The following is a 17,726-nucleotide window of genomic DNA, read 5'->3' on the forward strand; positions in this document are numbered from 1 at the left end:
TCACAACAGAATTTCATGAAACCTTTTCAGATAATAAGGACATACTACGTAGATGTGCATATTGACAGGAAATTACAATTCAATTTTTTTTCATGGAGTTACGCCCCTTTGAACTTATTTGCCCAATATACTACTGCAACCTTTTGTCATCGCAACTCCTCTCAAACTGCACAACAGAATTTCATGAAACCTTTTCAGATAATAAGGACATACTACATAGATGTGCATATCAACAGGAAATTATGATTCAATTTTTTTTTCTGATACAGTTTTTTTTTCTTACACTTATTTTATTCCTCCAATGACAATGTGGGGACGTGGGGTATGTGAGCGCGCTCACTAAGGTTCTTTAATTTCAATCTATTATAGGTTTGAAAATAATTGCCAAAAAAAAAATCAGTGGTTTCAGAGAAGACTTTTGAAAATTTTACACAGATGACATAAAACTGACATCATGTGAAAGCAATAGCTCGCGTGTACCACAATAGGCTTGTTTTATTCATCTCATATTATTGACCTATTACTTATAGTATATGAAAAACACACCTGAAAACAAAAACTTCACATTGACCAAAAAACCATGAAAATGAGATCAAGGTCAGGCAAAACCAGTCAGACAGATTGGAAGTTGACCTTTTATAGTATCTGAGAAACAGAACTACTCACAAAAAATATAATGTTGACAAAAGAACCATAAAAATGAAGTCAAGGGCAGATGAACCTTATCACATTGATATATAAAAATAATGTACACCTTACAATCATTCTATACTAATTACAGTTGACCTATTGCATTTAGTGTCTGATAAACATACATAATCACCAAAACTTAACCTGAATAACTGACCATAAAATCGAGGGCAAGGTTAGATGACTGTACATGTACACCTCACACTTTATATTTGATCACTAAACCATGAAAATGAGGTCAAGGACAATCGATGTATGTCAGGCAGAAACCTCAGACCATAAGGCATCTGTATACCAGATATGGATTATCCAGCCTTTCTAACTTCTATATATGAACCTTTATGCAATGAGCTAACACAGCTTCTGTATAAGAATACCTATGTCTCACATTCTGACAAATTTGACACAGGTGTGACAATAAAATAAAAACCTTATGTATACTTGCAGAGACATTTGTCACAAAAAAAAAATACATAAATCTTACTGCTAAATCAATCTGAATTTTAAAACTTCTGTGTGACATCTGACTTTTTGCTCTTGTGTTGCATTCCTGACCCGATTAATATTTACAACTTGCACATTCTAAAAGAAATTCTGGACATTGACAGATTGATTAGAAATTTTTAAAGTGTTCCTATCCTTTGTAGATCTTTGTGTAAAATTACATTTAAACTTGGAAAAATTGAATACTATACTTTATATATATATATATACGTATTATATAAGTATATTATAATTTATCTGTCACAAAAAAAACAGGATAAAAATGTCTTGATCTTTTAAAGTATGAAGTCTTCAGCTCATTGCTGACACCCTTCTAACATATCTCAAGATAAACAATAAAGTTACTTTAAAGGTTTTATATTTCAAATCATGGGATAAATCTCTCATGTACACTAAATAGATATAAGAAGATGTGGTATGAGTGCCAATGAGACAACTAACTCTACTTCTTTTTCTACCGTAAACTTTAAATTCAATATGCCCTGAATATGCATGAAATTTTTGCCTCTAGAATTTAAGCAAGCAGCAACCATCAATTGAATAAGTTACCATGTATAGATATAAACTTTTTATGAGCAAAAGTCTAAAAGCTAGCAAAAGCTTACAATAAACAAATGTTTTGTTGTTTTTAGGAAGTATGAATTATATGAATATCTTAATGCTGTAAGTTTCTAAACACATATATTTAATGCTGTAAGTTTCTAAACACATATATTTAAACCTCTATTTGACAGTGATTATATTATTAACCAATGATTGTAAAGATTCTTCAGACAAGTTACATAATTCTATATCAATAACGTCTTCTGTCAACTGATTTTTTGTCTGTGATTTAGTATAAGTTGGGTCGTAATGATGTTGTAATAGACATTTCACAAAAGCTTCCCAATCCTGCTTGTCTACCAACATTTTCCATGTTTCTACATTTTTAGTTCCACAGAATCTTTTCAAGTATTCTAAAATCTTATGCAGAGTTTCCACATCTTCTACCATGTATGGGTAATCTCTAATTATATGTTTTACTCTCTCCTCCATTGGTAAATGTACACAGATTCTTTGTGCATGACACAGATGACTGAACAGCACTTCAGGTATGAAACATTTACCTATACGTCTGCTTTCAGATTCCATATATACAGTTTTTGATGGATCAAAAGACATCAACTTCTCCACTAATAAAGATGTAAAATATTTTTGTGATGGTTGATCTTCATTTGGATACTGACCTAACATTGATCCTTTATGTTTAGCCAGTCCCTCCAAGTCTAATACTTGTTGTCCATGTTCAGCCAACTTGCATAGTATATGAGTTTTTCCTGAACCTGTAAGACCTGAAATGTAAAATATGATGAAAATAACGTAGGTTTATGCATATTAAGACATCAAATAAATTCCTTGCGTCAGGTTTGCAGATGATATCAGTCAGAAGTCTCTCCCCATTATACCACATCATTTTTCCAATCATGAAAATGGAAGCCATTGTAGTGATGATGCACTGTCAATTTCCCTCTTGAAAACCGATGAATTTATTCACTGGCATCATTCGGATCCTATATGAAAGTGGTATTTTGAAAGACAAATTTACCAGATATGTATTAAGCATATGTTATTGTCTGATTGGTTGTCAAGGAGAATTTTCGAAAGTTCAATAAAACACTAAGATTTTGTAGGTCAGACTTGAAATTTCCAGAGGTTTAGTACTTATTATCCTATTCTGACCTAGATAACACACACAGTGTGTGTGTAATATTACTTTTTTTCCTTAAGTACATTTCATGAATAAAATTATTAAATATACATAAATTTTAATTAATGAATGGTAAACCAACAAAAAAATACCAGTACGAAATACATGTTAAATTTCAACAGTATTTGTAGTAGCACAAAGCTTGTTTTTGTTATTTAAACACACCTACTCTACAGTAATGACTCATTAGAAAGGTATTTCACTTGACCCATATATTTCATTTTTTCGTACTGCCAATTTTAAATGTTACTATATCAACATATAGCTTTAGTACATATAAAAAAGATGGAATCTAAAGTGCAATGATATATCAAATATTTTTGTATTATAGATTTTCAGGACAAAACAGTCAACTCAAACATGCCTGAACGTAAAAAAAGTGTACCTGACTTTTTCTTTGCGATATGATTGTTGGCCATTTTAGGGTTTTCCACACAATACTATTGCTAGGGGCAGAAATGAAAATTAATGCTTTATGCTTTGCCTAGTGAAACCCCCCAAATTATAGGTTGAATTGAAAGAAAAATGGACATTTGAACATTGATGATTTTCATGTTCTGGACCTGTTACAGGGTCTTAGAAATGAAAGAAGTGGATTGAAACAGGTTCTACATCAAGCAAAATATCCCACTTGTATGAGTATAAAAATAAGGAGATGAGGTATGATTGCCAATGAGACAACTATCCACCAAAGTTCAAATGAAGTGGATGTAAGCAATTATAGGCAACAGTACAGCCTTCAACAATGAGAAAAACCCATACCATTTAGTCGGCTATAAAAGGCCCCAACATAAAAAATATGAAACAATTCAATTGAGAAAACTAACGGCCAAATTTATAACAAAACAATTTCCAAAAAACAAATATGACCGACATGAACAAACGACAACCACTGAACTACAGGCTCCTGACTTGGGACAGGCACATAAAGAATGTGGCGGGGTTAAACATGTTTGTGAGAACTCAAGGCTCCCTCTAACCTGGGACTGTGGTGAAACAGCACAACATAAGACAAACTATAATAAACTGTTAACACAGAGATATGTCTTGCCTTTTTGTTATTTTGATAATGCAAATGTTGAAATTAAAATAGCAATACTTTAACATGCAAGTTATGCAAATATTCAAAGTCAATGAACCATGACTGAAGGTACAGGGCTAAACAATCTCCATGGAAATGAGATGTGCCAATGCTAATACAACTGCAAACCAAATATCATTGACTTTTCATAAGTCGTTCCCTTTAAACAAACCTAAACACAAACATTAACTTGTAAACTATGTAAAAGTTTCAAAGTCAATGAACCATAATTAGGGGGTGGGGTTATATAATCTCCATGGAAATGAAACTTGCAAATGCCAATACATTTGCATACCGAATATCATTGACTTAACATTAGTGGTTCATCTTAAACTGACCTAATCACAAACCAATACATGTAAACTAAGCAAAAGTTTCAAAGTCAATAGACCATGACTGAGGGGTAAGGACCAAATATTCTCCATGGAAATGAGATGTGCTAATGCTTATACAACTGCATACCAATTATCATTGACCTACCACTAACAGTTACCCTTAAACTGACCTAATCACAAACTAATACATGAAAACTAAGCAAAAGTTTCAAAGTCAATAGACCATGAATGAATGGGCAGGGCCAAATAATCTCCATGGAAATGAGATATGCCAATTCTTATACAACTGCATACCAAATATCATTGACCTACCACTAGTGGTTCCCAATAAACTGACCTAATCACAAACTAATACATGTAAACAAAGCAAAGTTTCAAAGTCAATAGACCTTGACTGAGGGGGCAGGGCTAAATAATCTCCATGGTAATGAGATGTGCCAATGTTAATACAACTGCATACCAAATATCATTGACCTACCACTAGTGATTCCCCATAAACTGACCTAATCACAAGCTAATACATGTAAACTAAGCAAAGTTTCAAAGTCAATAGACCTTGACTGAGGGGGCGGGGCCAAATAATCTCCATGGTAATGAGATGTGCCAATGCTAATACAACTTGACCTACCGCTAGTGGTTCACCATGAACTAGACCTAATCACAAACTAATACATTGTTGACGCCGCCGACACCGGAAACAGCATACCTATGTCTCGCTTTTTGACTCCGTCAAGGCGAGACAAAAATCAGTTGAAAAAGGCTTAACTCATCAGATCAATACAGAGCAGAACAATCAAACAAAAACACAGATCTGATGTGGCAGGGTATTTATCCATCCCTCATCCCTAACAACAAAAAGGACACTAAGTACAGATCTGATAGTACTCGAAGTTACTGAAAGCTAGTTCAAAGCCAATAACAACTAATAAAAAAAATCATGTATCTAAGACTAAAATATCAATCAGTACACATCCAACATCCAATGGATTTAGTGTAAAGACGTCATTAACAGTCAGCAAAAAAACATGACCTTGTGATTCATTTAAATTCTAATTATCTATAAATCTTATATATAAAAAAGAAGATGTGGTACGATTGCCAATGAGACAACTCTCTAAAAGAGACCAAATGACACAGAAATTAACAACTATAGGTCCCTGTACGGCCTTAAACAATGAGCAAAGCCCATACCGCATAGTCAGCTATTAAAGGCCCCGAAATGACAAATGTATAGTTAAGTTTCAAAATGGTATGTGATTGTGTATTTATACATCAACAGTAAAAAAGTTACCTTTTGTTGTATATTTCTTGAAATATGTGTTTACCTGTTATAACTCTGTACGTAAATTTATCAGGAAGTATTTTCAAATCTTCTCTCACTCTATTCCTATATGTCTTGTAGCCTCCTTCAAGTAAAAAGACATCAAAGCCTATCTCTGACAAAATGGTGGCAAGTGACCTTGACCTTTGTCCTCCACGCCAACAATAAACTAAGGGTTTGTAATCTTTGTCTTTATCTGAAACATGTGCATCTAAAATGTCACATATATTGGAAACTACTAATTTAGCTCCAACTTTTCTAGCTCTAAACTGATCAGTTGAATATAATTTTCCAACTTCGTCTCTTTGTGAGTTATTCAACACTGGAAGATTGATAGCATTTGGTATATGATCTAGTTTAAATTCATCTGGAGTTCTTACATCAATAACATCTGTTGCCTCTGGGTGGTAGGGATCTGTTGTAACTGTTACCTTGCTGGCCTTTTTTACAGTCGTAAGGGTCTGTAAATTTCTATTGCTGAATACTCTGTTGTTACATGTATATGTACCAATAAATCTTCTGAGGCTCATTTTTCTTTATTTATCACAAGGAATTACCTGCTGAAAAAATTGAGCAATTAAAAGTTATGTAAAAATAAAGGAGACAAATGTGTCTGAGGACACGAATGCCCCCGCTGAAGCTTGCTTAAAATATGTGAAAATACTTTTGGGACCGACGGAAGGACAGACAGAAGCTTGTTTCAGATATCTTGTTTATGTAAAAAAAGATGAAAATATCAATTGAAAGAAGAAGACTTTATTTGTAATAAGTAGGCCTACAAGTAGCATATGGTATACAATATGTATTAGAAATTATTTGAAACAAAAACAATAAGTACAAATAAAAAACAATTTGAACATGTGTATACATGTCTATAAACAGTGCACCCCATGTCTTGCATTCTGCTACTTTCGTTGTAGGCGCGTTAAGCACTGGATTTCAAAAGCAAATTCTAAAAAATGTATAAAATTAAAATTTAATATAATTCAGATAAAATGCTTGGCTGGGGCGCAGCTTGATACGACTGCAGAGGTGGAACCCTGAACAGTTGGGGCAAGTATGGACACAACATTCAAGCTTGATACAGCACTGAATTTGGATTGTAATTAAATATTTGACACAGAATGAATGTGGTCTAAGAACTTAAAATTTTTTAATTTACCTATTCAAACCATATCATTATTATTTGCTTTTATATATAAATCAGAAATAACCAATTTAAAATGGAAAATTTTAAAGAAAAAAAAGGAAAAAAAAATCCCTCCCCCAAATTTTTTTACCTTCCCTTTGTGGTATGGTACCTTGCAGTACAATTTCAGAGAGATCCATACACTTGAACACAAGTTATTGTCTGGAAACTAGAAAAATGCTTGTTTTTTGGCCCCTTTTTGGCCCAAAATTCCTAAACGTTTAGGGCAATTACCCCCAAACTCAAACCCAGCTTTCCCTTTGTGATATGGAACCTTGTAGTACAATTTCATAAAGATCAATACACTTACACACAAGTTATTGTCCTTAAAGTAGAAAAATGCTTGTTTTTTTGCCCCTTTTGGCCCCTAATTCCTAAATTTTTGAGGAAATTACCCCCAAAATCAATCCCAGCCTTCCCTTTGTGGTATGGTACCTTGCAGTGCAAATTAGAGAGATCCATACACTTGAACACAAGTTATTGTCTGGAAACTAGAAAAATGCTTATTTTTGGCCCCTTATTCCTAAATGTTTTGGGCAATTACCCCCAAACTCAATTCCAGCTTTCCCTTTGTGATATGGAACCTTTTAGTACAATTTCATAAATATATACACTTACACACAAGTTATTGTCATTAAACTAGAAAAATGCTTGTTTTTGTCCCTTTTTGGCCCCTAATTCCTAAAATTTGGAGGCAATTACCCCCAAAATCAATCCCAGCATTCCCTTTGTGATATGGAACCTTGTGGTACAATGTCAGAGAGATCCATACACTTACACACAAGTTATTGTCATGAAACTAGAAAAATGCTTGTTTTTTGCCCCTTTTTGGCCCCTAATTCCTAAAATTTGGAGGCAATTACCCCCAAAATCAATCCCAGCATTCCCTATGTGATATGGAACCTTGTGGTACAATGTCAGAGAGATCCATACACTAACACACAAGTTATGTCTGGAAGTTACAAAAATGCTTATTTTTGGCCCCCAATTCCTTAACTGTTGGTACCATAACCCCCAAAATCAATCCCCACCTTCCTTTTGTGGTATTGAACCTTATGGTAAAATTTCATAGAGATCCATTCACTTAAACTAAAGTTAGAGTGTGAAAACCAATGTGTCTTCGAACGACGACGACGCCAACGTCATACCAATATTCAACCGCAAAATTTTTTTGCGGTCGTATTAAAAATCCAATGTTACTTGAACGCTCCAAATTTGGATAATACTGCATAAAAATGGAGTTTTAAGGTAGGTGTTATTTCATTTTCTGTTCTAGTGCATTATTCGCACATTTATGGATTTCAGCAAGTCAGCTAACTCCTTAGTTACAACATGTCAACTGTGGATTTGACGGTAAATAGCAGCCAACGGAAAAAAATGTAAATAAAAAATTGCAGATGTTGGGGTTGAGAATTATAAGGATTAAACACTCTTGTAAAAGATATTATAGAGAAGCCATATATTTTTTTTTGCAATTCTTACATTTATCTTACAGGGGCTAAATAGAACACCCTTACACACTTCAGGTTTTTAAATCACTGTATTTGCCATTTTAGAAATAATTCATGAAAGCCCTAGATTTGTTATTATTTTCACCTGGCCTAGCTAACTCTCAGGATAAAATTATAATATAACAGCCCAGGCCATGTGAAAATATCCAATCTATGGCTTACAAGAATTATTTGATAAAACATACCGGTAATTGATTATGCTTAAGCAAACATTTTTCATAATTTTAACATTAGTAACTTTGGTTTCAACATCAATTTGATATATTTTCATAACAACTGTAACAAAATCGAGAAAAGGAAGTAAGCAGTTGAAATGAAATTAGTAAATGTCTGCATACTCTTTGGTGTAAATCAGTCGATACTTATATTTTGGCATTGCACAAGGTCATGCTTTTCTCATACTTTTTATAACACCTTTACACTAAATCAAATTTATGCAATCATGTGTACTGATTGGTATTGTAGTCTTGGAAAACAAGGACATTTGTCTTGAACTAGCTTTAAGTAGCTGTAAGCACTTACTAATTGGTACTTTGTGGGTATTTGTTCTTTTCGTAAGTTTTTGTTGTTGTTGTTCATGTTGTACTAAGTCAAACCTTTTTAAATTGATTTCTACAGTTTGTTCTTATGCTGTGCTGTTTCACAACTGTCCCAGGTTAGAAGAAGGGTTATAAGCACTCACAAACTGGTTTAACCTGCCACATTCTTTTTGTCTGTCCCATGTCAAGAGTCTTTAATTCAGTGGTTAACTTTGATTGCCATCTGCCATATTTGTTTTTTTGTTTATTGTTTTTAGCATAATCTCTTTCAAATTGTTTCACATTTTATCATGTAAGGGCCTTTTATAGCTTAACATACTTGATTGATATCATTTTGGTTCATTGTTGAAGGCTGTACTGTGACCTTAAATTTCTTGCATCCTTTTCCTTTGGTTTCTTGCCTGGCAATCATACCCAACTCCTTATTTTTATAACAATTAATTATTATGAGTTATTTAAAACTTTCGATTGCTGTTTTAAGTCAGGAATTTGCCTCCATTGTGCTGTGGCCCTGCAAAGGTATTCTAAGCTGCTTGTGCATTGGCTATCAGAATGCTTTTAATTAATATAAAATCTAACTAAGCCACATTCAGTAATTGTAAAGCAAAATATTAACTTATGAAAAAGTGTCCCCTTAAGGACAAAAAAAATTCATGATTATCTATATTTTGTCCCCTCTATCAAGGATTTGTATACAAATCCTTGCCTCTATGAAATAATGACCAGAGAATGACAAACTAGTTTAGGGTTTATGAGACTTGTAATAAGTCTAAAAATTTTAGAAAATTATAAATTTATATGAAAAAAAAATATACTAAGTCTTACATTGGGGCCCAAAAAAGGGGGGAAGGTCCATGACCCTATTACCTGCGGTTAATGCAAGTAGCCATATGGTGGAGAAGTAACTAAGTTATCAAAATTGTTAATTTTATCAAGATCAAGGATGTATATAGTAATTTCTTATGCACTTTTTTAATTACAACTTCCTTGCGGGACCCCACTCCTCTCCAGAAAATCTTCACAGAATCTTGCACCGTTGAAGTTAATAATGGAGAAGCTGCTGCACTCAGCAAAAATTATTTTTTGGAATTCTGAGTGCAGCTCCGGACTCAGAATCCCAAAATCGATTAAGCAAAAATCTAGTTGATGACTGGACTAGTTCACCTCTTTGGGTCTGTGTCAACTGGGACTATTATACTATTATATCCCAGGTATCAAAGACCTACTGAAACATCATAAGAAAAAGGAAGCTTTTTTGAAGTGTGAAATCGTACAATATAAACCCTGAAACTATTGATGTTTTATAAGTTGAACATCTTTGAAAGTGTGTTGCAAATTCAGGGGATCATGTGGTAGAGGAAGAGTAACGATCAATGTTAGGCTGTGTCTGAAGAGTAATCTCTTATAAAGTTTTGACGCCGATTTTGAGTATACAAATGACGAAAAAGACAAATCGGACCGTCTATGGAGAGACGTGTATATAGAAATTGAATGGCTCCGTAGATATTTTAGGGTGGTAAAGGGAGGGGGGGGGGTCTGAACACGGAAACACGTGAAATAAAAATCGCAGAAACGCACAGAAAATGAAAATCGGGAAAAACGAAGCACGGGAAAAACAAAGCACGAGAAATAGAATCGTAAATATTAAGGGAAAAAGTACTAGAAGTTATTACTCAGCCGTTCTGGAAGATCATGCAGTCATTATTAATGGACATGAAGACCCTGCGATCACCTTTTAGCGTCCGCTAGTTGCATCTGATTGAAAAAAAATATTATTCATTGTAATTTGATGGACTTTTTTACATACCATACATATACAATAGAATTGCAAAAGTAGAATGGTAACAATATACATCAAGTTCTACTAAATATATATTTTCAAGTGACTATTATTGTTGTTGTTACCAATTATGTAAATCAATTGTATCTGATTTTATGCCCTTTATGGGCCCTGTGATTTGGGAAATAAAAATATTCTATTCTATATTCTATTCTATTAGATTACACAAGTTTCAGAAGGTATTCAGTTCAGTTCAGTTTCTTGTATATTCCTCCATTAATTGTGGAGCACTACCCATAGGGTAATTGTAGCAACTATATACACCTTAGAACATAAGGAAGCATTTAATTTTGTACAGATGACTGAATTTAGGCAATAATAATAACTAGAAATTAATATTATAACTAATTCATAGGATTGTCATCATAAAATTTTAAAAATAATATTCATAATGTGCTGAAGTGTAAGAATAAGTTAAGTAAGAACTGGATATATTTACAAATAAGAATTTAGAATTTAAGTGGTCTTAAATTAAAACTTTCTTATAGTTGTTAGTTAAAGGTGCTATACGTACATCAGAATTTATAATGAGAAGGTTATTTTATAGGACTTATGTAAAAGGGTTGGGGTTTAGAACAATTCATCATATATACATAAGTTTACCTTCACAGTTTAAAGTTACCTTATTTCGGATCTTATCATTATTCTTTAAAGGTAACTGGATATCTTAAAACTTTGCAATTTTTTTTTATTTAATTTAGGTCCTAATACGTCATAAAATAGTAAGATGGTAAAGTAGGGAACTATTTTATTTTAAAAAAGTTTACTTATACTGTACTTGTGTTCAAGTTTTTAATCCTTTTTGTGCGCAGCATGTGCATCTCGTAGCACATATTTCTAGCCAGAGTTTCAATGTTTTCATACACAGTTGAGTAACAGTTTATGTCCTTGCTAGTACAGTCCATTATGAGCTGCAGTAAATTCCCTTCTTGTATGATCTTCTTGTATGTTGAGGTATCGATTTCATCCATTGTCTGTTCTATTTTTGAGCAATATTTAGATCTTATTTGCTCCAATTCTTTGCAGCGTAGAATAAAATGTTCCAGATCTTCATTTTCCTGTTCACAGATTGTACATATCGGGTTAACTTTCGGATCGAACTTAGCTCTTTTGGCTTGTAATATGTACATTTGAGTACTTATTCTTGCTTTTATTTCTCCTGCCTTTACATCTTTACTATTGTTTTTTACGCTTTTCCATATATTGTGTGCTTCATTTAATGGATTGTTCTGTATCTCTATGTATTTAAGTGATGTTTTTTCCATTTTTTCATAGTGACATTCATTTTTCCAGTATTCCTTGATCTTTATTCCTACTAGTCTTTTCCATTCGATTTTCTTAAGTGGTATTATAACACATATAAATACACATAAACGTTAATTCTCGCGATGGTACCTGCTTCGCATATTCGGAAGAAGCCACTAAGCATTTCCTGATTGCATATCTTGGGGTATTATTTTGTGCGCTCATAGTTGGCCGAAATATGTACGATGGGACCATGTACTGAGCAAAAGTTAGCACAAAACTTGATCAGAGCCAATTGGAAGTTTTCAACGTTTTAACAAGCCTTACAAGGTAACAATAATCCTATCAATCCTCAAATTCAACTCAAATTTTGAGGAGACCCTTATGCATCTTCCACTTCAAGGCCTACACCGAAAACCAAGCATGAATGAAAGACAATCGGGTCTGCTATTGAGAAGGTCAGTTTCAGTAACTGGCATAGCTTCATCAGAGACATATAATACAATATGTCTCTGGCTTCATCCTCGTCGGATTCTTACTCAGAGTCAGGTTCGTATTTGGATGCTAAATCATGGTTATTTTCGTCATCTAATGGATTCCTTGTTTCATCATCTGTGATCTTCGCGTGAACGTCTGGGAAATGACATCGGATTTTTCTGTACAATCTTCGGTAACGTACAAATTCCTTTTTAATCAAATGCGGGACAAGCACGAGAAATTAAGAGTACCGACACGAAACACGGAAAATAAATAAGGGGAAACACGAAGCACGCACATCGAACCAAACACGAGAAAACGAGAAATAAAACGTCAAAACACGAAAACATGTGAAATAAAAAGGCCGAAAACGTTGCACGAAAATAACCCTTTGCCACCCTCATATTTATTTCTGTTATTTGAAAGCTGTATGAGAAAAATATAGAATCACCATGATGATCCATGATGAGGTAGAAACAAGGATTTTATATACTATACAAATCCTTGGAAGAAATAAGAATCTACATTGAAGTATACTTTGATGTAAAATATAACATGTTATCTGGAACTATTATACCTGGGACTATTATGCATATAGAATAACCATACATTGTCTCGAAATATAAATATTATTTGTACAAGGCTTAGAAACAGATATAGAAAGCGAGGCTTTGCCGAGCATTTCAAGGGCTTTCCTGTTTTGAGCCGAGTACAAATAAAATCTATATTTCGAGACAATGTATGTTATTCTTTATATACTGCAACTCCTATAACTATTCCAAATGAAATATTTAGGGTAAAAACAATATTTTTTTTTTATTTGAAGCGGACGACGTATAATTTCCGCGAACCTGTATTGTTTATTGACGTCATAAATAAAACACTACGGAAACGCATTGTCAACGTCATAAACAAGGCGATATACGGTCAGTTTTATAATAAATTGATAAAGACAGAGACGTATATATGTCTCTGATTAAGATAAGTCAACTTGAAATTTGAATTCACAGTTATACCAGAGACATGCACTATGTTTTCGTACGCCATAAGCCGGATAAGATAAGATAAGAGATAAGATATATTTTATTATCTCACTATACAAATCCTTGATTACCAATTAAGGGCCCACAAGGGGCATATAGAGAATACATGTATAAGGAAAAAGAACATTGATTAGCATAGATACATAGAATTTAAATACACAATTAGACTGTAAAAAAGCCCTCAGTGTTTTATAGTATATAATGTATTTATATGAGAAATAAATACATCTAACTCATATTGACTTGAATAAATTTTCCAACAGCATTAAGGACCTGATTGTCTTCACAGCTTAATAAATTTATGATTTTTTGCTGATGTCCAGTTGTATTTAGACTCATTAGTCGGTCCGATTTGACTCGGTCCGAGTGGTTTCCGGGCCGAGTTGTCCCGCATCCGTTTGTATAACTGAACACGACATAAACATTGATAAACAATACCAGAGACTACCAGGGGCGTAGCTAGGCCAATATGATGTGTACTCAATGCCGAAGGAGGAAGTCAAACGGCAGGGATTTGGGGCAATTTCTGGGTAAAAGGTGCAAAATCCTGCACCTGCATTCTCGCAATTTCCTGGGAATTAAAATGACCTCGCCGAAATCTTATTTTCATGAGTAACAAGTCAACTTTTGAAAAAAAAAATTGAAAAAAAAAAAATATTAATTAGAGAAAAACAAACAAGTACTGTTGGCTTATGAATTTGGATTTTCTAATGTGTAGTGGGTTGAGCTTAATTAAATTAAATTAAAAGAATATTCGTTGCTAGTTAGTTTAGGTTAAAAGGGGTGGTAAAGGGTGGTACTTGCACGGAAAAAACGTTAAATACAAAGAAGGAATAACAATTAGACGGTGAACGTGAAATAATTTCGTCCATGAACGTTGATAAAAAAGTACTATAATGAACGTATATCATAGGTTGGAAACCTCTAACTGGCAAGTATATAATATATACGTTTTAAGTCCCGACATATGAATCAAATCTATAAGGAAAATCATCAAATTATTTCCGATTTCTTTTTATTAACTCCCTAAACGATAGTCTTTTAATTTTACCAAGCATGGAATACAAGCACTTTAAATCTCGAAGCATGGAAAATAAGCACTTTTAATCTCGAAGCACGTATAATTAAGTTGGGGAAACACTTTGAACGAGGCACCCGTCTTGCACAACCGAACGTAAAAAATAAAAAAAAAAGTCAAAACACGATGATCGTCAATTTAAATAAAAATAAAAAACAAAAAACAAAAAAAACGGCAAGCACTATGCACGAAAATTACCCTTTATCAACCCCGTTAAACTTAAGTCAGACTGGACTGTTTAAAAAAATCTGTTATCACGGACGACGTATGTAATTAAGACTATACATACCTCACATGAAAATCATGGGAATGAACCGTTGTCCATGGTCTCTTTAGAACGACATATTTTATTTCGTCAGTTATTTTGAAATCTTCAGAAAAGATGTCAGGACTTGGTAAGGAGGCATAGAATTGTTTTCTGACACCTCGAGGACCATTTATATTGTTTGCATCAGCAACATAATCATGATGCTGGTTCCGTAAATAAAACGTAATTTCAGGAACGGAATATAGCTACAAAGTGATTATTAACAGTAGTATAGTATGTAACATGTTTGTAAGATAGTTTTTAATTTAATCTATTACTTTAGTTTTATTCTTACTAGATTTACCATAATTTTATTTTTGTAAAATTTTCGATGTGTACGCAACTGCATTTTTGCGTACGGGTTGCTACGCGCCTGACTACCAGAGACATATAATACATATATTATATGTCTCTGACAATACTGATCAAAAGTTAATTATATATTATTTTTTATTTTAACGTCTGAAATAATTTTGAACACGATAATAACTTTACTAAAGCCATTTAAGGATGTACTCAGGTGAGGTTTGGGAATTTTTGTCAGATGTTCGGACACCTTGGGCTACCTTGGGTTTTTTCCTAAGATACAGGGTAAAGTATTTTGCCCCATAACACTCACCTTTCTTTTCATAGAAGACTTTAATAGCTCATAAAAAGGTCATTACCAAAATTTAAGCAGATTCTAGATATTTTTCTTACCGGATCTGAGACCTAAATAATGCCAATGCTAAATAGGGCCTACAAGGTAAAAGTCCGAATCAGCCTTTTCCCGCCATTTAAAAAAAAATCAAATATCTCAAAAAGGAGTTCCATAACCTATCAATATTTGTAGCTTATTTTGTACCTTAACTAATGCTCGTCTGACTTATAGTACCAATTTCAAATTTTAGATTCTTCCAATTTCACCTAAGTACATCCTTAAACATTCAAAACGTTAGCCTACGTTAACCGCGCGTATACGGTCGCACGAGGAAGTCCCGATGTTCAAAGGGGAATATATGAAGTTTTGTTCAATGTCACGTGGGATAGTCTCAACAAATCAAATATTGATTAAGCTATCCAAAATGTACATACAGTGAAATAATATATATATTTATTCAAGATAAAATTGACAAGCACGATACAGTAAAAGAGAGGCGAAAGATACCAAAGTGGACATTCAAACTCATAAGTCTAAAATAAACCGACAACGCCATGGCTAAAAAAGAAAAAAAGACCAACAGACAAACAGACAATCAATAGTATACAAAACACAACATAAAAAATTAAAGACTGCATGAGCAACACGAACCCCATCAAAAACTGGGGGTGATCTCAGGTGCTCCGGAAGGGTAAGCAGATCTTGCTGCACATTTGGCACCCGTCGTGTTGCTCATGTTAGTACACACCCGATAATAAGTCTTATTCGGTAGGTCACATCCGAGGAATATGGGGCGGGATTGTAGTTACGACATTTGGAACATATCCGCTATCATCTGTGAAACGGATATTCCATAACGGTCAACCAACTCGTGATGGCTTCCGTAAATTTACGAAGGAATGATTTCAACTTCACCACTTGGAACTCTTGGTTTAATAGCTTCCTTGTGAGCAGCAACCCTCTATCAAGGAAATCATGATAGGAAATACAAGCCCTGGAATATCGTATCAACTGGGAGATATGTATTATAGATACAATGAATAAGCGTTAATTATTGAAAAAGAAACCATGATCCCGGAGGACGAATGGTTGGTTTTCCATGAATCAATGCTTATCCATTGTATCTCTTACTTAAACTATTCTGTTGATGTCTTTTCAAAATTAAAGCCTTTTTTTTAATTAGAAGGTATTGTAAGTGAGTTTAGATAACCATTTTATCATGTTCAACGATGCATTAATAAATCTAAGTTCACACTGATTAATTGGTTAGATAAATAGAGAATATCATATGGCTTTTTCAATATCACATCCGTATCAACCCGAGACACCAATATAATCCCAAGAGCTCTGCTCGAGGGATTATATTGGTTGAGGGTTGATACGGTGTGTGATATTGAAAAAGCCATATCATATACACTTTATTTTATACATATGTATATACCTCACGTAGATGTTTTTTGTGTGACATGACGTCATACAGGTAAGGAGGTTTGAAATGACGTCATACAGATTATAGGTTTGACATGACGTCATACAGATTAGGGGTTTGATAAAGCCTTTGCAACCGTGCTGATATCGATATCATCACGGGTGGCTGATACAGCACGCTTGCCAATGATTGTATTACACATATTACATTACCTATGTATATATTGTTTCCGGCCTGTTTCTTTGTTACCTTTGTTTTGTATCTGACTTGCATGACGTTTCAAGAAAGAAGTAGTACATTTTGCATTTAGAAGAGGTATCAAAACTAAACATTTTAGAAACTTGAATAGCCATATACCAGTTAATGTAAGTTACAGTTTAAACACAATTTTTTCTTCACTTCCCTTCAGCCGAGAGTTATTTTCTAAAAAAATTAAGAATCTAATAATTTTATAAAAAAGAACCATTTCAAGTAAAAGATGAATGTTGTAAACATTTGAGACTTTTTAAAATGCAACGTCGCAAGTAAGTTATGTATAAAAAAGATTTCAGAGGTAAGCAAGCTAACATTTGATTTTTATTGAGGAAAAAACGGAAAAGGGGGGGGGGGGTAATATAAATTTAAAATAAACAGGCTTGATTCTTTTTTTATTGAAAAAATGCAGGCTTTCCCATTCCATTCCCCCATTCCCCCTTTAAAAAAATCGTAAAAATCGTGTACGTTTGCTGCCAAATATGTGAATTCAACTTA

The 17,726-nt window shown here is 33.6% G+C and overlaps 2 protein-coding genes across 3 annotated transcripts in view; both read right to left on the reverse strand.

The window, feature by feature from the left end:
* LOC127711841 (uncharacterized) overlaps positions 1–17,726 on the reverse strand; it is a 155,165-nt gene that overhangs the window by 37,337 nt on the left and 100,102 nt on the right. The window lies entirely within an intron of this gene.
* On the reverse strand, positions 1,748–10,274 carry LOC127712407 (tRNA 2-selenouridine synthase-like). 2 transcript variants are annotated; one of them, XM_052218820.1, is made up of 3 exons: positions 10,192–10,274; positions 5,683–6,235; positions 1,748–2,525 (listed from the first exon to the last, which is right to left on the reverse strand). In XM_052218820.1, the coding sequence occupies exons 2-3, from the start codon at positions 6,206–6,208 to the stop codon at positions 1,918–1,920; spliced, it is 1,134 nt and encodes a 377-aa protein (XP_052074780.1). In that variant the 5' UTR covers positions 6,209–6,235; positions 10,192–10,274; the 3' UTR covers positions 1,748–1,917. The 2 variants fall into 2 exon arrangements, with proteins under 2 accessions (XP_052074780.1, XP_052074790.1); XM_052218830.1 differs by having other exon boundaries at positions 5,683–6,238.

Source organism: Mytilus californianus, unplaced genomic scaffold (assembly GCF_021869535.1).
Source record: "Mytilus californianus isolate M0D057914Y unplaced genomic scaffold, xbMytCali1.0.p SCAF_1, whole genome shotgun sequence".
In the NCBI taxonomy this organism is placed as follows: domain Eukaryota; kingdom Metazoa; phylum Mollusca; class Bivalvia; order Mytilida; family Mytilidae; genus Mytilus; species Mytilus californianus.